Below are 23,255 nucleotides of genomic sequence, written 5' to 3'. Positions count from 1 at the left end.
TCATGGGACTTAGCTGTGTGAATTCACTCATGTTTTCACCTACATATAGTACCTATGCTTGAAACCCAATCCATTGATGCACTGGGAGGTCCACAATACACTGAAAAACTTTATGATGCAGCAAATTATTTAATGCCAGCAAACTGGTCAGGGGTCATATGTCTACTACTGCCTCTATTCAGGACCTCCAAGGTAGTAATCTCTGAATTACTCCCAGTACCATGTGCTAGGCAGGGCAGGAATAGAATGACAGCACAGATGAATGAGTAGCTGAGGAAGTGGTGCGGGGGTAGGATTTCAGATTTCTGGATCATTGGAATCTTTTCTAGGGAAGGTATAACTGGTACAATAAGGATAAGTTACACCTGAACTCGAGGGGGACCAATATCCTTGCAAGGCAGGTTTGTTGAGCTGTTGGGGAGTGCTTAAACTAATTTACCAGAGCATAAGGGCTAAGGATGGGGTTGGTGGTGTACCAGTAGATGCATTGTGTAGTAAGACTGAAGAAGGGCAAGTAGAGTTGCGGCTGAAATAAGATCAAAGTTGGCAGCTTAAAAGGTATACATTGTATTGGCAGAGGGGGTGTGGGTGGCTCTGTTGGTAAAACAAAAATGACATCAAATTTTTGGAAAGAGAAGACGTTGGATTGGAAGATGTAGGATTCTTGTGGGTACAATTAAGAAATTGCAATGGTAAAAAGACTCGGATGGGAGTTATATACAGGTCTCCAAGCAGTAACCAAGACGTGGGGTATAGATTCAACAGGAGACAGAAAAAAAAAATGCAAAAGAGCTATGTTATGACAGGGATTTCAATGTGCAATTGGATTGGGAAAACCAGGTTAAATAGAGGGAATTTATAGAATGCCTATGAGATGGCTTTTTAGAACAGCTTGTGTTTTGAGTCCACTAGGGCAAAGGCATTTCTGGGCTGGGTGTTGTGCAATGAACCGGATTTAATTAGGGTACTTAATGTAAAGGAACCCTTAGTAGGCAGTGATCATAATATGATAGAATTCAACCTGCAGTTTGAGAGGAAGATGCTAGGGTCAGATGTATCAGTATTACAGTGGAGTAAAGGGTATTACAAAGGCATGAGAGAGGAGCTGGCCAAAGTTGATTGGAAGGGGACAGGAGTAGGGATGGTGTTAGAACAGTATTGGCCAGAGTTTCTGGAGGGAATTCAGAAGGTGCAGAATGATGAAGTATTCGTCTAAAGCAGGGGTTCTCAAACAAGAGGACATGAGTTATGAATTGAGAGTTAAGGGGCAAAAGTTTAAGGGTAACAAGAGGGGGAATTTCTTTACTCAGAGAGTGGTAGCTGTGTGGAACGAGCTTCCAGTAGAAGTGGTAGAGGCAGGTTCAGTATTGTCATTTAAAGTAAAATTGGATAGGTATATGGACAGGAAAGGAATGGAGGGTTATGGGCTGAGTGCGGGTCAGTGGGACTAGGTGAGAGTAAGCATTCGGCACGGACTAGAAGGGCTGAGATGGCTTGTTTCCGTGCTGTAATTGTTATATGGTTATATGGATGTAACGCTGAGACTTTATAAGGCATTGGTCACCCCAGAGTATTGTGAACAGTTTTGGGCCCCTTATCTAACAAAAGATGTGCTGGCATTGGAGAGGATCCAGATGAGATTTACAAGTATGATTCCAGGAATGAACGGGTTAACATATGAGGAGCAAATGATGGCTCTGGGCCTGTACTTGCTGGAGTTTAGATGAATGGGGGGGGAGGGGTATCTAATTGAAACCCGTCAAATATTAAAAGTCCTAAGATAGAGTGGAGAGTTGCCTATAGTGGGGAGTCTGGGACTAGAGGGCATAGTCTTAGAATAGAGGTACTTCCATTTGGAAGAGATGAGGGATTTCTTTAGCCAAAGGGTAGTGAATCTGTGGAATTCATTGCCACAGGTGGCTGTGGAAGCCAAGTCATAGAGAATAGTCAAAACATCAAAGGTTATGGTGAGGAGGCAGGTGAATGGAGTTGAAAGGGATAATAAATTAACCATTATGGAATGTTGCAGCAGACTCAATGGGCTGAATGGCCTCATTCTGCTCCTCTGTATATGGTCTTTTTTTTGGTTAAGATTATACAATAAAAATGCAATAGCGGCAGTTTCCAAAAAAATACATAGAACATAAAATTTTAGGCAATGCTTTTTTAAAAACTGTAATGATATTTATAAGTACTAAAATTTAGCAACACACTCAAGTTTGTTAAAGTTCAATGTAAATTTATGAAGATTAAATAATTAAACATTGGAGTGAATTTATGTGATAGATGGTTAAAAAAATCTATATACTCAATATTTCCTACCTTCTTGTGAGTTTTGAGGTCAATTTACTGAAGAGGTTTGTAGAGCCTCTACTCCGTGTCTGCGACAAAGGAGTGGCATCATGAGACAGTGTAGGAGATGCAGGTGGTCCATTGTAGGTTGCATTTCGTCGCTCTCTGAGCTGACCACCATGGAAAGTGCTACGACTTGCAGTTCCTCTAGGGAAACGGATTCTGTCAGGAGTGGTTGCGCTGCTGATACTGTGAGTGGAAGTCACAGGAGTTCTTTGCCCTGGAGCAGTACTATAAGAAAACATTTTTAAAAAGCAACAAAATCATTCCAGAACTACTGCATACTAATGAACTGGTAATTACAAATTAGACATAATAGTATTAATAATCTATTATTTCTTAAAATAATTTTTAGAGTTAAAACCAGCTATAAGTAAATAAAACACCAAAATAAGGACATTAAGTGTTTAAATTTTTACAAAATAGAGCTGTGACAAAAACTACTAAAAGCCACACAACAAATAGGAAAGCCAACCTGCGATTATGCATCCTTGCACAATTCTCGCATACAAGATTAGATAAATATTAAACACTTTTCTATATAATGAAAACAAGGTAGCACTAATTGACAAAACTTATTCATTGGCAATTTAATCTGCATTCAAATTCCTTTTGAGATAGCTAGAATTATATTTGAAATGAAGCTAGAGAAAAATACTGATCATTGTACGTGACCTAAACACAACTGAAAATAAACAGCTTGTTCCCTCAGTCTAAGGACTAGGAACACCACTATGCTTCTTCAATGCTATGCGTAAGGCATTTACAACTACTGACAAAATAAATAATCAGAACTTTGTTAATTTATCTTGCTCTTGGATGTAATGCTAAAAGATCATATATTCAACATAGAACAACTATATGCCAACTGCAAGATTGCAATTCAAAAGACTTTTACAGATTCTTTAGAACAGTAGCACCAGTAGTTGGCTGAAGCTAAATCTATGCATTCATTTACAATATTCCAAAATTAGAAAATTAAACAAAATTAGAATAGGGTAAAAAACATCAGCAAGTAAACTTAATGAATTAGCCTCCTTTGCTTACTTAGGGTTGAAGTTATCAGCTTCATTGTCTATTGCAGGCATCATCTTGGTAGCATACCCTGAGCCTGATATGGACATTGACTTCTGATGCCGTAATCGAGTAGTAGTGGAAGATGTAGCAGAAGCAGATGTAGATGCAGGAGCAGATACATACGCAGACGCAGAACTAGTCGCACAAGCAGACATTTCTGTCAGGCTGTGATGAAGTGTGGTTGAGATAAGAGGCAGAAGCAGACAGAAGTACAACATGGAGCACAATGTTGAACAAGTGCAAATTAAAAGAAAGCAAACACCATGCTGTTTAAAGAAGTTAGCTGAGATTTTACTATTTCAAATATATGTGAGGGCAGAAGTAGAAAAGTAATTTTAAAACTGCAAAGTAGTAGAAAAGAAAAACAGTAGTCTATCTTTTAGCATCAAAAGCTATTTAAGCATACAGAAACATATACTGCAAATATACAGAGCAATAACTGATATACTGTATGGCATGTACAATATTTTATCTTCCATCATCCTAATAGAATCCTTTGGAATATTAGTGTAATAAAGTGTTCTAAGCTAAAGTGAATTATGCATCATTATAAATCAAATTTGACTCTACTCACTCACCTGTTCTCTTTACCATTCTGTAATACAGAATGCCTATCTATGTTGGTTCTTTCGCTGCAGACATATGTATTCCGTCGGGTCATTCCTCCAGACACCGTATTATTCTGGTAACAGAAAAACAGGCATGATTCCTTCCCATCTGCACTAGAGTTGTTTCTATGTTCGTTCTATAATAGCTTCTTGTAGCTTCAGGTAGGATGTGTACAGCGTGAAATGCTGATCTCTAGAACAATACTAAACACGCAAGCAAAATGCACATGAAGGACCATATGCAGGAACCAAAACGTTCTCTGCAGAACTTCATTCTGCATCCCAGGCCAAAACCTGCAAGCCTGCTTCAGAAAAGCATTTGAGCAGTAATTAGTTAAGCTTGAATTTTGGAATATAGCCCTCTGCAATGGGTGCTATTACTCCATTGTTGAGCAACATCTTATTAAAAATATTTTCTCTTGTAATCAGGTAACATACAAGAATAATCTGGCTTTGCCTCGGTGGACAAAGCTCAAACCACGCTTCAGTAACATTTTTGCAGGAACTCCAATGTAGTACTGAGAGGGTGCTGTAACTTAGACATCTTATCTTTGCACAAGTCATTAAACCAAAGATCAGTGTGCCCTCTCAAATATATAAATATATGAAGGTACAATATGGAAAAACAGATGGAAAGTCAACAATTATTTGTCATCCAAAAACACCCGAACGATTATCTTATTGATCACATTTCAAACATTTATTTGTAACATGTCTGGGCTTTGAGTTCTTTAAACTAAACATTCCATCAATTTCATAAAATAATATAAATCTCGCAAAAAGTTCATGTTATATTTAGAGTTAGCATCTGTTATGCTTACACTAGTAACAGCAGAATTCTTTTTACGATCAGGAATCTCTGCTTTATTAGGATTGTTAGCATTTCCCAATTTAGGGCTAGAAGGAATAATTCCTCTTCCTCCAACAGCAGTGGTACTTGACTTCCTTGACTGAACTTCTTCTTTCAAGTCACTGTCTGTTGTGCTGGTCTGACTTCTTTTTGCATAGGATACCACTGGTGGAATAGAGGGTCCAGCTTCAAATAAAATAAAAAGATTTTCTGGTTAAGTTTTTCCAAAATCTGTAATTGTCATTTCATTTTTAAATCCATAAATCCATCAAGCCTGTCACTTAAAAGTATATTAAAACAGACTTTAGAAACATTTCAAGCACCAAGTACATGCAGCACATTTACTATGACAATGGAATTTTAGATTCAGGAAGGCAATATACATTCTGCTGCTACAGTCGGAAACAGGTAGGATATTTCAGAAAATGAAAGAAGATAATTTTTTCCAACATTTAGGGATGCTTCTGAACACTCACCATGATCACTGTACCGTCTTTGTTTCTGATTGGCAGAAATACTTCTTTGGACCTTATGATGGGAGGGGGATTGTCCAGTGCTATTGTTGAGGTCACTGCTTGGCCTGATCTTTGCTAATGAAAGATTGCTGCTGGAGCTTGAATCACTGACTTCCAACTAAGAGGACAATGAAGTAGTTTAGGTAACAAGCAATCAACTACAATTAAAACATTAATAAATTTTTAAAAATAAATTATTTTCTTCATTAAAATCCTGTCATATTATCTACTATCCTCACAATCAATTCTATATATTTTACAGATGTAATAAGGATATAATAAACTTCAATTTGTTAGTTTTTCTTACATCTGAATGCTTATTTTTATATTTAAAGAAAATACTTTTATTTGTGTATTTAATGAGGGCTTTCAAAATCTGTCAATTTTTAAATTAAACTCAAAACAAACCCATTAGAAACTTTAGTATTAAAGGCTTAAACTTCTCATCAAGCTGAGTTCACTCACTGGACAAATCATCGACAATTACACTCAGTTGCCACTTTATTAAGTACACCTGTATACCTGCTCATTAATGCAAATATCTAATCAGCCAATCATGCGGCAGCAACTCAATAAATAAAAGCATGCAGATGTGATCAAGAAGTTCAGTTATCACTGAGACCAATCATCAGAATGGGGAAGTATGGGGAATTCTTTCAGGGTTCTTTTGAAGACCCTAACCTGGAGTTACACGCTGACTATGGTTCTTTGCGGGAATGGGACCCGCTCTCAGGGTTTCATAACTGGCCGTTGTCCAGCATGCCAAGGGCTCAGCTTTAGAAGCCTAAGATCTCAGGGCTCTGGAGACAGGCGGGCAGATCAAGGGTCGTTGTCACGACAGGAGACCTGTGTGTCATCAAGGGAATTGGAATATCTGCGGCTGCGTGCCCAGAGCTCGAGAAAAGGCGATGTAGCGGACTTTCAACATCGTAAACCAGCAAGTTGTTTGTTAGTCTCCCCGCTCACTTGTGAAAACAGAGACACCTCTTTCTCCATTATTAGGGAGAGAGAACGCCTGTGGTATGTCGAATACTGAGTAAAACTAAGTCTGTGTCTTTACTGTTGCTCACTCATGCATGAGCGCTCGGTGGCAGATATCAATGTGCTTTTTTTTTAAACTGGTGTGGGGAGGGGGGATTGTTGCTTGCTGTCGCTTACGTGCAGAAGGGGGGAGCTGGGGTTCTAACATTTAACTGTCGTTCATTCTTTGGGACACTCCTCTGTTTTCGTGGATGGTTGTGAAGAAAAAGCATTTCAGGATGTATATTGTATACATTTTTCTGACATTAAATGTACCTTTGAAACCTTTGAAATGTGATCGGAGTGACTTTAACCATAGAATTGGAGCCAGACAGGATGGTTTGAATGTCTCAGAAACTACTGATCGCCTGGAATTTTCACACACAACAATCTCTAAAGTTTACAGAGAATGATGCCATTAACAAAACCACCAGTGAGCGGCGGTACTGTGGGTGAAAACACCTTGTTAACGTGAGAGGTCAGAGGAGAATGGCCAGACTGGTTCAAGCTGATAGGAACTCAGATAACCACGTGTTACAACAATGGTGTACAGATATGCATTTCTGAACACACAACACATTGAACCTTAAAGTGGATGTGCTACAGCAGCAGAAGATCACAAACATTAAGCACCACAGTGCAGGATTAGGCACTTCAGTTCATCTACTCAGTACTGAAATATTGTACTGCCTAGTCTCATTGAACTGCACCAGCCCCATAGCCCTCCTTAACTCTTTTATCCATGAACTTATCCAAATTCCTCTTAAATATTGAACTCAAACCTGAATCCACCACTTCTGCTGGCAGCATGCTTTTACACTCACATCACTCTCTAACTGACGATGCTCCCCTTCAGCTTCACAGTTCATTCACACTTAACCTATGGCCCCAGTTCTAGTTTCTAGTTAGAAATAATTAAGGAGCTTCTTCAATTTCGACAATAGCTACAGTTGAAATTTGGTAGACAGAATCCTCACCTGGCTGTCTGTGCTCAAGGTATTACAAAAATCAGAATAAACTGTAATGCCTGATGACTGCTGTTGACAATAACAACCAGAATCATTGCAACTCATTTTGATTAGAAACAGCAGTTGATATAAATGCAGCTACAGAAAACTAGACAATAAACATGCCAAAACAACTGCCTTTTGGGGATTATTTGATGCACTACAGATGTTACCACACAATTCTTTTAAACTGGAATGGTCAGTTTATGGAAAAAACATGCAAAAGTGGTACAGTTTAACTCTCAAAATATGCAATAGTTAGGAAAGACCAAAACATCATGTGACCATAAGGAGCAGAAATAGGCCATTCAGCCTATCAAGTCTGCTATGCCATTTTATCATGGATGTGTAGCGGTGTGCTACACACAGCGCTAAAATAACGACACGGAGTCGGTAAACTTCAATTAAAGAAGATTTTATTCGAACTTCACAGCCTTGCTTTAAAGCCTCCCTCATCCCGCCCTCCCCGGGCGCGGATGCTGTAAGGGGCACGTACTCACAACCCCCCGCAGGCTTTTCCCTTTGTTGGTGAAGCAGACCTGGCCTTTGTGCCGGCGCACTGGCTATTTGTGAGCCAGTTCGAGTGCGCTAGGAAGTGGGTCGCCACAGATGATCCATTTCCCTCTCAACCCTATTCTCCTGCTTTTCCCCATAACCTTTCAGGCTGTGACTAATTAGGAACCGATCAACCTCTGCCTTAAACCATCCAATGACCTGGCCTCTTGAAAGATCAATACTAATGCCTCCACAATCTCTTCAGCTATCTCTTTCAGAAGCCTGGGTTGTAGTCCAACTGGTCCAGGTGACTTTTCTACCTTCAGACATTTCAGCTTCCCAAGCATCTTCTCCCAATAAATAGCAATTGCTCTCACTTCTGTCGCCTGACACTTTCAAACTTCCAGCATACTGCTGCGTCTTCCACAGTGGCGACTGATGCAAAATACTTATTCAGTTCATCCACCATGTCCTTGTGCATTGCTACTATCTCTCCAGCATCATTTTCCAGCATTCTGATATCCACTCTCACTTCTCTTTTACTCATTATATATCTGAAAAAATACTTGGTATCCTCAGATATTATTGGCTAGAATACCTTCATACTTCATGTTTTGGCCCCCAATGGCTGTTTTAGTCCCTTTTGTTGGTTTTTGAGTTTCTCAATCCTCTAACTTCCCACTAATTTTTGATCTATCGTATCCTCTCCCTTTTGCTTTATGTTGGCTTTGACTTCGTTTGTTAGCAGCGGCTGAGTCATCCTGCCTTTTCAATATTTCTTATTCTTTGGGATGTATTTATCCTGCACTTTCTGAATTGGGCCGGCACAGTAGCGTAGTGGTTTGCACAATGCTTTACAGTACAGGTGACCTGGGTTCAATTCCCACTGCTGCCTGTAAGGAGTTTGTACGTTCTCTACGTGACTGTGTGGGCTTCCTCTGAGTGGTCTGGCTTCCTCCTACAGTCACAAGATGTGCTGATCAGTCGGTTAAATGGTCATCATAAATTGTCCCGTGATTAAGATATGGATAAATCAGAGGTTGCTGGGCAGCGTGAATCAAAGGGCTGGAAGGGCCTATTCCACGCTGTATCTTAATAACAATAATATTTGCTCCCATAAACTCCATCCGTTGCTGCTCTGCCATCATCCCTGCTAGTGACCCCCTCCAATCAACTAGCAGTCCACAACCTGGCTACTGTTCAGAGGCTATATATAACTTCCATTAGGGTCTTTTTACCCTTACACTACCCATGAGGATGCTATATCTTCCAATACTATGTCCCCTCTTTCTAAGGATTTGATTTAATTTTTGACCAACAAAGCCACCGTCTCTGCCTGTCCTTTCGATACAATGTGTAAGCAACAATTATACCACTGCCCAAGACTATCATCCAGTAGGACTCACATCTACAGTAATGAAATGCTTTGAGAGGTTGGGCATGGCTAGAAGCAACTCCCAGCTCAGTAAGGGCCAGGACTCACTGCAACTTGCCTATCACCACAATAGGTCAATGGCAAACGCAATCTCAGTAGCTCCACGTGGCCTTGGATCACCTGGACAATACAAATACCCATCTCAGGATATTGTTAACTGACTATAACTCAGCATTTAACACCATCATTCCTACAGTTCTGATCGAAAAGCTGCAGAATCTAGGCCTCTGTAACTCCCTATGCAATTGGATTCACGACTTCCTAACTGGAAGGCCACAATCTGTGTGGATCGGAAATAACTTGCTGACAGTCTCCAACTTGCTGACAATCAACAGTGGCACACTGCAGGAATGTGGTTTTATCGCACTGCTCTACTCTCTCTGCACCCATGACTGTGTGGCTGGACATAGCTTAAATGTCATACATAAATCTTCTGATAATACAACCATTGTTGGCAGAATCTCAGATGGTGACGTGAGGGCGCACAGGAGCGAGAAACACCAGCTAGTTGAGTGGTGTCATAGCAACAACCTTGCACTCAATGTTAGTAAGTTCAAAGAGCTGATTGTGGACTTCAGAAAGGGTAAAACAAGGGAACGCAAACGAATCTTCATAGAGGGATCAGAAGTGGAGAGAGTGAGCAATTTCAGGTTCCTGGGTGTCAATATCTCAGAGGAGCTAACCTGGTAGCAACATACTAATGCAACTATAAAGAAAGCAACACAGTGGCTATATTTCATTAGGAGTTTAAGGAGATTTGGGTCGTCACCTAAATCACTCGAAAACTTCTACAGAGGAAACGTGGAAGGCATTCTGACTGGTATACAGGGGTGGGGGGTTGCTACCGTACAGGATCGATGATGCAGAAATTTGTAAAATTAACAGCTCCATCATGGAACTAGCCTCCAGTGTATCCAGACATCTTCAAGGAGCAGAGCATCAGGAAGATGGTGTCCTTCATTAAGGACCCTCACCACTAGGACATGCCCTCTTTTCATTGTTCCCATTAGGAAAGAGGTACAGCAGCCTGAAGGCACACACTCAGCGATTCAAGAACATTTTATTCCCCCTCTGCTACCAATTTCTAAATGGACATTGAATCCATAAACACTGTCACTACTTTTTAAAAAAATTTCTGTTTTTGCATTACTTACTTTATTTACTTAACTATTTAAGTACACACACACTGTAATTTATTTTTTCCATATTTACTGCGCTGTACTGCTGGTGGAAAGCTGACAAATTTCACGACATATGCTGATAATATTAAAGTGGATTCTGCTCCTTGCATGTTAAGCTATAACCTTTTTGCCACAATTCAGTGATATACACAATGTCACATCTGCCGATCTCTAACTGCACAAGATCATCTACCTTATTCCATGTACTGTGCTCATTCAAATATAACACTTTCAATCTTTATCAATCACCCATTTCGAGTTTGTCCCTCTTTTACACTGCAACTCATCCCGCTGACTGCAATTCCGCCCTTCACATACCTGTCCTCCCTGACAGTCCCACTATACACTACCTCTGCTTATAAACAATCACTCCAGTTCCCATTTCCCTGCCAAATTAGTTTAAACCCTCCCCAGCAGTTCTAGCAAGCCTGCCTGAAAGGATATTGGTCTCCTTGGGTTCTGGTGTAACCTGTCCCTTTTGCGCGGGTCACACCTTCCCCAGAAGAGATCCAATGATCTGAAACACTGCTCGCTGTACCAGTTTCTCAGCCCAGCACTGATCTGCTATTCTTACCTTCACTGGAGCATGGCACAGGCAGCAGTCCAGAGATTGCTACCCTGGGAGTCCTGCTTTTCAGCTTTATATCTAGCTCCCTAAATTCTCTCTTCAGGACCTCCTTGCTTTTCCTACCCATGTCATTGGTGTCAATTTGTACCAGGACTTCTTGCTGCTTCATTCTTTCTTCAAAATCTATATGTGAAATTAAACTAGTTACTTGGGCTGATCTTTAAAAATCACTTTAAATCAAATCAATCTACTACTGTGGTACATTTTTCAGGTGTCCTAGGTGAACTGAAAAGCCTCCAGACAAATAATTTGCCTGGACCAGGTAACAAGCCATATTGCCAAGACAAGGTGGACAAATGCTACAGATGTCACACATAAAAATGATCACCAGATGGCTGAAGTATGAACAGAGACATGGGCATTTGGACTTGTTAGGATACAACTGCAGTGGTTTTAGGGGTAATGATAGTTTTGCAAATGGAGAAAGTGAAGCTAGAATATTAGATGTGCAACAAAATAAATCTCATTTGAAAGAGAAACAGTTTGCACTTCCATTGCAACCTTAACAGAGCAAATCATTTCAAGGCTGTTTCCAAAGACCTTGGTCCTGAAACTTTTACTTACAGTAAACAAAAATGTAATTTTTGAAATATGAACTACTTTTCTGAAAAATAACACGGTCTGCAAGAAAATAAGTGTTTCTGCAAGTAAATGCAGCAATGGATCTCTTACCATCAACCAAAAGATAAAGATCCAATTCCTTGATCTATTATCTTACTTATGACAACTGTTACATTTCCAAGCAATAGTAGGCAGGGGTATTTTGGGGGGTGTGGTGAAAGTATAGAATTTGACTAGAGTTATCCTGCTGTCAAATACAGTTTTTTTTAGATACTTATTCTAGAGAGTGCAGAATATAGGAGAAGAAACTAACTTTTAAAATTAAAGAAGTCAGGGCAAGTAGCATTAATTTGCATATGATCAATGGTGCTGGACTTCCCTAAATCAGAAGATAGTGCACTGAGACTCACTTCAAAAACCCAAATGTTCCCAGGGAAGCTCCTGATCAAGAGCTGAAGTGTTCTTCCAGTGCCCCAGCCATTGTTTGACTTCAACAAATATTTAAAATATATGACAGTTTATCTTATTACTTTTGCTGGGACAATGCTCTATGCATAATTGCTGCTGCTTTTCCTGATCCTCCAATAATACCTGTACTTTGTAAATACAGTAGTAACAATAAAATTTGATAAATTTCAAAGTTGTAAAAGAAACTGTATAAATGCAGCTCGTTTCCTTTCTTAATGCTTACCTCATTAGACTTTCGCCCCAGCAGCAAATATGTTGCCGTTATCTCATCATATTTCATTTTTGCCAGGGAGTCCTGGATTTCCTCACGAGTATAACCCATTCCAACCATTATCTCTGTAAAATTGAGATAAGATGACATTCAAGCAGATTGCACTCAAAGTACTTTACTCATTAAGAATATATGCCCAACAATCCAAGTACTCACCTAAATCTAACAATACTGCAAGATGACAGTGATATTTTGGTTCTGTGCATTCTACTTTTGGGTCTTGAGGCAAGCTCACACTGAAAACATTAGAACTGTTCGCCCAAACTATTAACATAGTGATTGAGAGGCAGTTCACTGGCGTTAACAGTGCAGCCAATTCACTGCTCCAGTGAAACATATTTAATACTGACTTCCAGTGCTGTTTTCATATCACAAAGATGTGTGATTGTTAGGTTATTTGCTCCTGTAAATCACCCCTAATGTAGGTGGCTGGCAGGAGATTTAGGATGGAAGTAATTAAGTATCATGTGTAGGAGAATGGGTCACAGGGAATTATACAAGGAAATGGATTGATATGGTTGATCTGAGAGCTGGCAAAGACTTGAAAGGGATAAGTGGCCACCTATGTTGTTAGAAAATTAGGAAATATGATAACTGGACTAGTTGGTTTATGTAGAGAGCATTAAAATTACATTTCTAGAAGAATGGTATATTAGAATACTGTAATATTTTTATTATTTATGGAAAGTGAATATTGTTAACAACATTGGAAGTTATTGCCCATCCTTTATTGTCTCATGAAATAAAAAAAGGCAATTAACAGTCAACTAGACATGGATTTAAGTCAGAACAAGTAAGGCCAATAGATTTATTATCCTGAAAGGAGAAAAGTTATTATGATTTAATAGCTGGATTATTAAATCATTACATTAATGTATTAATAAGATACTCTGAGTCCTAAGGAGTTCAGCAACCAACATGAATTTTTATGACAAATCAGTGGTTTCATAGATTCCATTACTGAGGATAACATTTGTTAATAAATTCCAGATTTATTTCATATGTAACTTGAAGTTTGGGATCAATGGTCCAGAACTCTGGCGACTAGTCTAGTAACTTGACCATTACATTATTGCACCCACTATTCATTCATTCTAGAAATGGAAAACATCTATATCTTAGTGTAGATACCAACATTCTAGTTTAAAGTATAGCACACTTAAAATTATAAAATGTGAGAAATCATTTAGAAACTATCATGGTACTACCACAGTTTTTTTTAAGTGAAGGTAAAAGTAGATAAATTAGTTTGCAATTTTGAAATCCAATGGCTGAACAATACTTAATATCTAGTTTGAAAATTATCACCTCATACTTTGTGACAATAGTTTTAAACAGGAACACAAAGGACATTATATAAATCACCTTGCCTAATAAATTAGAACATAGAATTGTACAGCACATTAAGCCCTTTGGCCCTTAATATTGTGCTGACCTCCACTTAGTGGCTATTTTATAAGTTACAGGAGTGGAACCCAGTGTGGTCTTCTGCTGCTGTAGCAATCCATTTCAACATTCGACGTGTTGTGCATTCAGAGATGCTCTTCAGCAAACCACTGTTGTAAAGCATGGTTATTTGAGTTACTGTCATCTTCCTGTCAGTTTAAACCAATCTAGCCATTCTCCTCTGACCTCTCTCATTAACAAGGTCTTTCTCCACCCACAGAAGGGCAACAATTATACCAGTGCCCAAGAACAGTAGTGTGAGCTGCCTTAATGATCATCATCCAGTAGCACTCACACCTTTGATGATGAAATGCTTAGAGGGGTTGGTCACGGCTAGAATCAACTCCCGCCTCAGCAAGGACCTGGACCCACTGCAATTTGCCTCTCACTACAAAACATCTACAGCAGATGCAATCTCAATGGCTCTTCATGCGACCTTAGATCACCTGGACGATACAAACACCTCAGCATTTAACTCCATTCCTACAGTCCTAATCCAAAAGCTACAGAACCTGGGCCTCAGTACCTCCCTGTGCAATTGGATCCATGACTTCCTAACTGGAAGACCACAATCTGTGTGGATTGAAAATAAAATCTCCTCTTCATTGGCTATCAACACTAGCATTCCTCGGGGATGTGTGCTTAGCCCAGTGCTCTACTCTTTCTAAATCCATGACTGTGTGGCTAACTCAAATGCTAGCTATAATTTAGCTGATGATACCATCATTGTTGGCAGAATCTCAGATGGTGTCGAGAGGACATACAGAAGCAAGGTATACCAGTTAGTTCATTACTGTTGCAGCAACAATCCTGCACTCAGCACCTGTAAGACCAAAGAGCTGAAAGGGCAAGACAAGGGAACGTGAACCAATTCTCATAGAGGGATCAGAAGTGGAGAGAGAGCAATTTCAAGTTCTTGGGTGTCAAGATCTCTGAGGATCTAAACTGGTCCCAACATATCGATGCAGCTATAAAGAAAGCAAGACAACAGCTATATTTCATTAAAAGTTTGAAAAGATTTGGTTTGTCAAGTAAAACACTCGTAAACTTCTACAGATGTACCACAAAGAGCACTCTGTCAACTTGCATCGCTGTCTGGTAAGGTGGTGTGGGAGGGGGGTGATACTGCACAGGATGAAAAGAAGCTACAGAAAGTTGTAAAATTAGTCAGCTCCATCATGGGTACTCGCCTCCATAGTGTCCAGGGCATCTTCCAAGAAGTGGTGCCTCAGAAAGACCACATCTATTATCAAGGACCCCCATCACCCAGAACATGCCCTCTTCTCATTGCTACCATCATGGAGGAGGTACAGAAGCCTGAAGGCACACACTCGCGATTCAAGAACAGCCTCTTCCCCTCTGCCATATGATTTCTAAATGGACATTGAACCCGTGAACTTAACCTCACCTTTTTTTCTGCTTTTGCACTATTTAATTTGACTATTTAAATACACATATACTTACTGTAATTCAGTTTATTTTCTATATTTATAATGTAATGCATTGTACTGCTAGGTTAACAAATTTCACGATGTACACTGATGATATCCTGATCCTGAACTGCCGCACCGGATTTTTTTTTGTTTCTCGCATCATTCTTTGTAATCTCTAGAGACTGTTGTGCATGAAAACCCCAGGAGATCAGCAATTTCTGAGATACTCAAACCACCCCGTCTGGCTCCAATAATCATTCTACAGTCAAAGTTATTTAGAACTAATTTTTTCCCCATTCTGATGTTAGATCTGAACAACAAATAAAGCTCTTGACCATGTCTGCATACTTGTATGCATTGAGTTGCTGCCATAAGATTGGCTGATTAAATGTTTACATTAGTGCCGTGTACAAGTGTGCCTAATAAAGTGCCTACTGAGTGTATATACATACAGTGTACTCCACATTCAAACCCTTCCATCCTACAAATCCTATAATCGAGTTTTCCTATATCCACGTGACAATCCAAGAGTCTTTTAAATGTCCCTATTGTATCAACTTCTTCCACCACCTCCAGCAGTGTATCCAGCTACCTACCACTCTGACATCTGCCCTAAACTTTCCTCCACTCACTGGTCCTGGCTATCCACTCTATGCCTCTAAGTTCAAAATACATTTATTATCAAAGTATGTACACCATATACAACCTTGAGATTCACCTTCCTCCAGGCAGCCACAAAACAAAGCAGCACAATAGAATCTACTAAAAAAAACCACACAACAAAGATCGTCAGACACACAATGTGCAAAAAAAAGAAATCATGCAAATATTTTTTTTAATTAATTAACAACAGCACAACAATTGCATAGTCCCCAAAAGTGAGCCCACAGCCACAGAGCCAGGTTCGGCACTGCAGCCAGTCCAGATGTCTGCAGGCCACAGCTATGGAGCTTTACAACCTTTAATACACCTTTGATTCAAAGAGAAAATGCCCTAGCTCGCTCAATCTTTCCTCATAAAACATGCTCTCTAATCCAGTCAGTGTCCTGGTTGATGTCGTATGCACCTTCTCTAAAGTTTCCACATGCTTCTTATAATGAAGCACCCCAAACTTAATACAAGAATCCAAATATGGTCTAACCAGAGTTTTAGGGAGATGCAACATTACGTTGCAGTACATGAACTCAGTCTCCTGACTAATGGAAGCCAATGCACCTTAACAACCCTATCAACTTAGAAGGATCTAAGGACTTGGACCTTAAGATCTCTGTTTCTCCACACTGCCAAGAATCCTATATTGACGTTGTACTCTGCCTTCCAAGTTTGATCTTCCAAACTGTATCACTTCACTCTTCTGGATTGAACTCCATCTGCCACTTCTCAGCCTAGCTCTGTATCCTGCTTATGTCCCATCATAACCTACAACAACTTATACTATCCACAACACCACCAACCTTATCATCTACAGACTTCCTAAGCAACCTTTCCACTTTCTCACCCAAATCATTTAGAAGCATAATAGAGAGCAGTGTGTCACAGAACAGATCCTGTGGAACACTACTAGTCACTGACTAGGCAGAATATGCTCCATCTACTACCAGGTTCTGCCTTCAGTAAAAAAGCCAATTCAAAATCCACATAGCCAAGTTTCCATCAATCCCATGGGATGAACATACCATGGGAAACCTTGTTGAATACCTTACTAAAATCCACATGCACCACATCCATTGACCTACCTTCAATTTGTTTTGTCAGCTCTTCAAAAAACGTCAATCAAGCTTGTGAGACACAACCAGCTCCTCACAAAGCCATGCTGACTATCCCTAACTAGACTGTATTTCTCTAAATGCTCACAAGCCCTGACTGAAAGAATCCTCTCCAATTGTTTACCCACCACTGATGCAAGACTTACTGGTCAATAATTCCTAGGATTATCCCTATTAACTTTCTTAAACAATGTAACAATATTTGCCATCCTGCAATGCCCAGCAATACTCCTGTGGCCAGGGAGGGCACAAAGATCATCATCAATTGCCCAACAGACTCAATCCATTGCTTCCCGTAGCTACCTGGGGTATATCCTGCCTGATCTCAGGGACTTAACCTTTCCTAATATTTTTCAGAAGCTCCAACACTGCCTCTTTCTTAACCTTGACATGCTCCAGTACATTAGTCTTTTCTACTCACATTCATCAAAAGCCTTCGACTTGATGAACACTGAGAATACTGAAGAGAAGTATTAAGGATCTCCCTGGCCTCCTCTACCTCCACACGATTCCCTATTTTATCCCTGAATGGTCCCGCCCTCACTCTAGTCATCCTCCTGTTCTTCACATAAATTGCCAAAATAATTCAATCAAATTTCAAACAACAATGTAGAATATTCCTTCAGTATCATGACGAATCAATCAGAAACAGACCACAACAGCTGGTTTACATTTACCTATTCTCTTTGGATCTGCAATATCCAATTCTGGCTCCACATAAGGTCGAAGTTCATCATCGTCATCATGACCAGCATTAATCCATCTGTCTTTCATGATTTGCTGAAATTAAAAGAATGCATATTAAACATTAATAAAGCAAGATAAATTGCTAAAAAAAAAATACAGGTTAGGCATCATCCATGGAAAGAGAAATAATTAATGTATTGGATATGGGACCCAAGATTTGTTGGTGCTGATACTCTGAACTATGGTTCTGCCTCATCTTGTTCGTTTATTTTTCCAATTGTTTCTTCCCTCTGAATGCATTGAAACCTCCTAATAAACATGGTAATATTTGTTTCAATCACTGTGTAATTATAAGCTCTTCTTTTAAACAGTGGAATTATTCATGAACTTTTATTTGATCTATTAGTGCCCAAGTTATTTATTCCCCATATGCATAAACTGTTTCATCATGTTCACCTTAATTAACAATTTCATAATTTTAAGCAAATCCATCACATCTCATCTCCTTTTCAGAGAGTTAAGAACTACAAGCCCTAACAGCTTTATCCATGAAATTTTGGTAACCTTGCTGGAAATGGTTATTTGCACTTCCCCTGATGTTTAAAAAAATTACATTTTTACAGCTTGGAGATAATAACTGCACAATACATTTAAGAACAGTAAAAGCAAGGTTATATGTGAAATATCTTTACTTCCTTGATTTTGTACATTACTCTTCCATAACTGAATCCCAGAAATCCATTGGCATTTATTCAAGTCTACTTTCAGCAACTTTGTATATGACTCCTCGAGATTATCTTAATCTCTATTTAACACTTCTGTAATTCTCATTTTTAGTGGAATACTTTGTTCCTAAATTTTCAAGACCACTATTAAGCCAATATTTTCTCTCCTGCGTTTCATCCAATTCCTACAGTTTTTTACTCCCACCACCGCTCTCCCCACGCTAATCCAATTTCCCTCTGTCCACATTCTGTTACCTAAAAGATATGCTTCCAATTATCTTTCTGCTCCAGTTTTATGCCCTTTTCCTTGAACCAATGGATAGTTGCTTCCCTTTTGATCTTGTCACACATCAGGTCAGAAAGGTTCACACTGTCAAAATTCCACCCCATTCTTTTCCCTTCCTCTTTTACTGAAATATGAGTATTGTAAATCAATTACTTATTTTCCTTCAATTTTCTTTGGATTACTTGGGGGTCTATAAGGAAAGTTCAATAAATACATAAAAAAGCTAGTTGTATTTGAAATTTTCACTCTTTTCTGAGTTAATTCAAGAGATTTTTGAACCCTGGAATGAAGACAGTCATCGACAGGTAGAAAGGATTGAAAGATAGAAACGTCATTTAAAACATATCTTATTTTAATAATATCACGAGGTGATTATTTCTAAAAAGTCAGATCAATATGTATACTGGCTATTCACTAGCTAAATTTTGTAACAATTCTGCTGTTAAGTGCACACCTAATTTTTGGAACTTAAATATACGATGCTGAAATTTGAGGTTGCAAATCTTAACATTGAATTAACCACTACCAATTAAAGTAAGAAAACTTTAAAAAGGTGATTTAACTTTTGCATATGGCTTCTGCTTCCTCACTCTACCTCCATTTTTGTATGATTTCTGATTAATGTATGATGATTTCTGATTAATGTATGATGACTCCATCATCTCTTCTTCCTTCCCTTGTGTTTACATAACAAGTGCATTGCACTTTTAGATTGCCAGTCCTGTCCTATTTGTAGCCATATTTCCATTATTCTTATTACATCCATTCCCCTACTTCTACTTACTGCCTCTAATTCATCCATTTTTTTTAATGAAAGGTAAGTTCCTACAGATAATTTAATGTCCATTATTTCTATAATTTATTTTTGAGATACAGTGAAGTAATCCCCAATTAATCCTAGCCTAATCACAGGACAAATTATAGTGACCAATTAGCCTACCAAACGGTACATCTTTGGGCTGTGGAAGAAAACTGGAGCACCTGGAAGAAACCCATATGGTCACAAGGAGAACATACAGACTCCTTACAGCTGCGAGAATCTAGCTTTAAAGAGCTAATTTATTTATTATTTCTTAAAAGATTTTCATCATGATCAGGTTAAACATTATTACTTTTGGTCTTGTTCCTTACATTTCATGTCCTGACATTTTTTTAAACTAGTGCCCTTAAATATAAATAGTAAAATTAAAAGACACAACATGGATTTTATTTAATTCTTTAAATAGAATAATAATTTCAAAATTCAGTGGAGCGTTTTAACCTGAAAAATTGTAATTCTGTATCAGAGAAATGTTTAATGCTTCAATTTTATCAACTTGCCATATGTTAGTTTTAATTAATTGGGTGCTATTGACTTTAATGCTTGGTAATCATTTTGCATCAATCTACTACAGTCGGCCCTCCTTATCTGCGGGGGATTGGTTCCAGACCCTCCCCCCTGCGGATAACAAAAAACGCGAATGCTCAAGTCCCTTATTTAACCTGTTTCAGTGCGGTGGTCTTTAGGACCCAGCGGAACCCCGGACCTTATTTAACCTGTCTCAGTGTGGTGGACATTAGGACTCGGCGGTGCAGCTCTGAATCTGCAGTGTTTATGTTCATGAAAATGATGACGATCACGACTGAAAATAAAGTGGAAGTAATAAAGCGATCAGAAAGAGGTGAAATGCCATTGGTCATTGGAAAAGCGTTAGGCTACAGTCGGTCAACGATGAGGACAATTTTAATGGAGCATGTGAAAGGCCCTGCCCCAATGAAAGCTACAATTATTACTAAGCAACACAGTGGTTTAATTATTGAAATACATACGTTTCTTAAGTGTTTTATATGCATAGAAAGGTAAAATATATACTATATACTAAGATAAACATTTGACTAACAGACACTAAATAATACCGGATGTACCTGTTCCGACTTCAAATCCGACTTAAAGACGGACTCAGGAATGTTACTCGTTCATAACCCGGGGACTGCTTGTACTTTAAAATCATCCCTAGATTACTTATAATACCCAATAAAATGTAAATGCTATGTAAATAGTTGTTATACTGTATTGTTTAGGGAATAATGACAAGAAAAAATAGTCTGTACATGCTCAAACAACGAGAGCTGGAGAGAGAACTTCTGGGTTTTCCCGATCCGCGATTGGTTGAATCCACGCATGCTGAATCTGCGGATAAGGAGGGCGGACTGTATACATCTTCAATTTTAAAAAATGGTCCATCATGTTAGATACAGAAGTGATATAAGTATTTTAAGCACAGACTTGTTTCTTGAGATAGCGTGGAATAGGCCCTCCAAGCTGCACCACCCCACAAATCCCCTGATTTAAACAGCCTAATCATGGGACAATTTGCAGTGATCAATTAACTTCCCAAAAAATACATCTTTGAAATGTGGGAGGAAACTTCAGCATCAGAGGAAACCCAGTTGGTCATGGGGAAAACGTACAAACTCCTTATAGATTCAGCCTCACTAAACCTTTATACTAAAGTGGTGCCAGTAAATATCAGGGAAGTTGAAAAAATGCACGACAACAACACTGTTATTTTGGCACCTTTCCAGACTCTGCCTCACAATCTGATCTTCAGTGTCTCTGCTGCTTTTGGGGGACAAATCTATAGAATGCTCCAAATAGTCACTACTCCCTTCCTGTTTCCAGCTTCCGCCCAAAGTGACTCAGCAGACAGTCCTGCCATGATGTCCTTTCTTTCTGCAGTTATGATACTATCTCTGATTAGCAATGCTACTCTCCACCTTTTATCTCCTTCCCTGGATCTTTTGAGACATCTAAACCCCAAAGCATCCAGCAGCCATTCCTGCCCTTGTGACAGATAAAACTCTTCACGGTCAATGTTCCATGTACTGATCCATGCTTTTACGCTCATCACCTCTATTCCTGATACTTCTTGCACTGAAGTAGACAAATTTTAATCCATCCGTTGACTGCATTTATGCCCTATCCACTGCCTATCCTTCCTCACAGGCTCTCTCCATGCTTCATGACCTGTACACCAACTGCTCCATCTTCTGACTTATCACTCTGGTTCTCATCACCCTGTCAAACCTGTTTAAACACTCCCCTACAGCTTTAGCAAACATGCCTGCATCATCAAACACAAACAATACTGATCCATAAAAGATAATCTGGAGCTTGTTCAGGGGAACTGCCTTTGAGGCAAGTTCATAGAAAAATGGAAATAAAGCAGATAACTTCAGTGAGGAAATTCCAGAGATTAAGGAATTTGTTGCCATGCCAATGGTTGAAAATTTAAAATAAGCGTGATTAGGAGGCTAGAATTGCAAGTGCATATATCTTGAAAACAGTAACCTTATTTAACTTAAGCAAACAATCAGGGGAAGAAATGGCAAATGGAAAACAATGGGAGCCAAGAGAGCTGTAGTTGATATTTAGATGACCTAAATTTTTGGACGGTAAAATCAGCAATATTTTGGAATTGTCCAGTCTAGAGATAACAAAGACAAAAAATGCTGGCAATTTACTAGTTCATGTAGTACATCTAGTACATTGATCAGAATGGATGAGTTGGGCTGAAGGAACAATTTTCATGCTAGATAATTTTACTTCACTGAGATTTCAGCAGTACCTGGGGTCAGATATGAAATGGGTCAGGTAATGTTATGGAGGTGCAAGTTAGGAAAGTAATTGATCATAAGGATATATAATCGGAGATGAAGCTCATCTCCAGGTAAAACACTAATTCAATGTGAACACAGAAGGGGAGAGAGAAAAAAGTCAAATGCAATGAAACAGAGTTTGTGAAAAGAAGTGAAGACAATAATTTCGCTACTCCCAACATTTAGAGGAGAAATATTCAAATCTTCCAGAATTTTTTTTAGAGCAGCTCATGGTTGAGCCCACTCAGGGATCAGCTATTCTGGATTGGGTATTGTGCAATGAACTGGAATTAATTAGAGAGGATAAAGGAATCCTTAGAGGGCAGTGATCATAATATGAAGGAATTCACACTGAAATTTGAGAAGTAGAAGTTAACATCAGATATTTCAGCATTACAGTAGAGTAATGGGAATTATGTAGGCATGAGAGAAGAACTGGCCAAAATTGATTGGAAGGCAATACTAGCACAGATGAAGCAGAGTAGCAATGGCTGGAGTTTCTGGGAGCAATTCCGAAAGTGCAGGATATATACATCCCAACGATGAGGTAGTATTCTAAAGGCAGGATAACACAACCATAGCTGACAAAATAAGTCAAAGCCAACTTAAAAGCCAAAGAGAGGGCATATAATAGAGCAAAAATTAGTGGGAAGCTGGAGGATTGGGAACCTTTTAAAAACCAATAGAAGACAACTAAAAAGGTCATATAAAAAGGAAAAGATTGAATACAAAGGTAAGCTAACCAATAATATTAAAGAGCATACCAAAAGTTTCTTCAGATATATAGTGTAAAAGTAAGGCAAGA

The 23,255-nt window shown here is 39.0% G+C and overlaps 1 protein-coding gene across 6 annotated transcripts in view; it reads right to left on the bottom strand.

The window, feature by feature from the left end:
- The window catches only part of mark3a (MAP/microtubule affinity-regulating kinase 3a), a 169,197-nt gene that overhangs the window by 37,108 nt on the left and 108,834 nt on the right, over positions 1 to 23,255 (bottom strand). For 4 of the 6 annotated variants that reach the window (XM_073039729.1, XM_073039730.1, XM_073039731.1 and 1 more), the window contains 6 exons: positions 17,791 to 17,893; positions 12,421 to 12,533; positions 5,364 to 5,520; positions 4,859 to 5,073; positions 4,008 to 4,111; positions 2,323 to 2,583 (listed from right to left, as the gene is read on the bottom strand). In XM_073039729.1, the coding sequence (XP_072895830.1) occupies positions 2,323 to 2,583; positions 4,008 to 4,111; positions 4,859 to 5,073; positions 5,364 to 5,520; positions 12,421 to 12,533; positions 17,791 to 17,893 (953 nt within the window). Of the gene's footprint in view, positions 1 to 2,322; positions 2,584 to 3,399; positions 3,595 to 4,007; positions 4,112 to 4,858; positions 5,074 to 5,363; positions 5,521 to 12,420; positions 12,534 to 17,790; positions 17,894 to 23,255 lie in introns of all 6 variants that reach the window. The other 2 variants (XM_073039736.1, XM_073039735.1) reach the window with 1 other exon arrangement.

Source organism: Hemitrygon akajei, chromosome 3, assembly GCF_048418815.1.
Source record: "Hemitrygon akajei chromosome 3, sHemAka1.3, whole genome shotgun sequence".
NCBI lineage: Eukaryota > Metazoa > Chordata > Chondrichthyes > Myliobatiformes > Dasyatidae > Hemitrygon > Hemitrygon akajei.
Note: the sequence above shows the minus strand (reverse complement) of the source record. Positions and strands in the feature narration are given on the sequence as shown.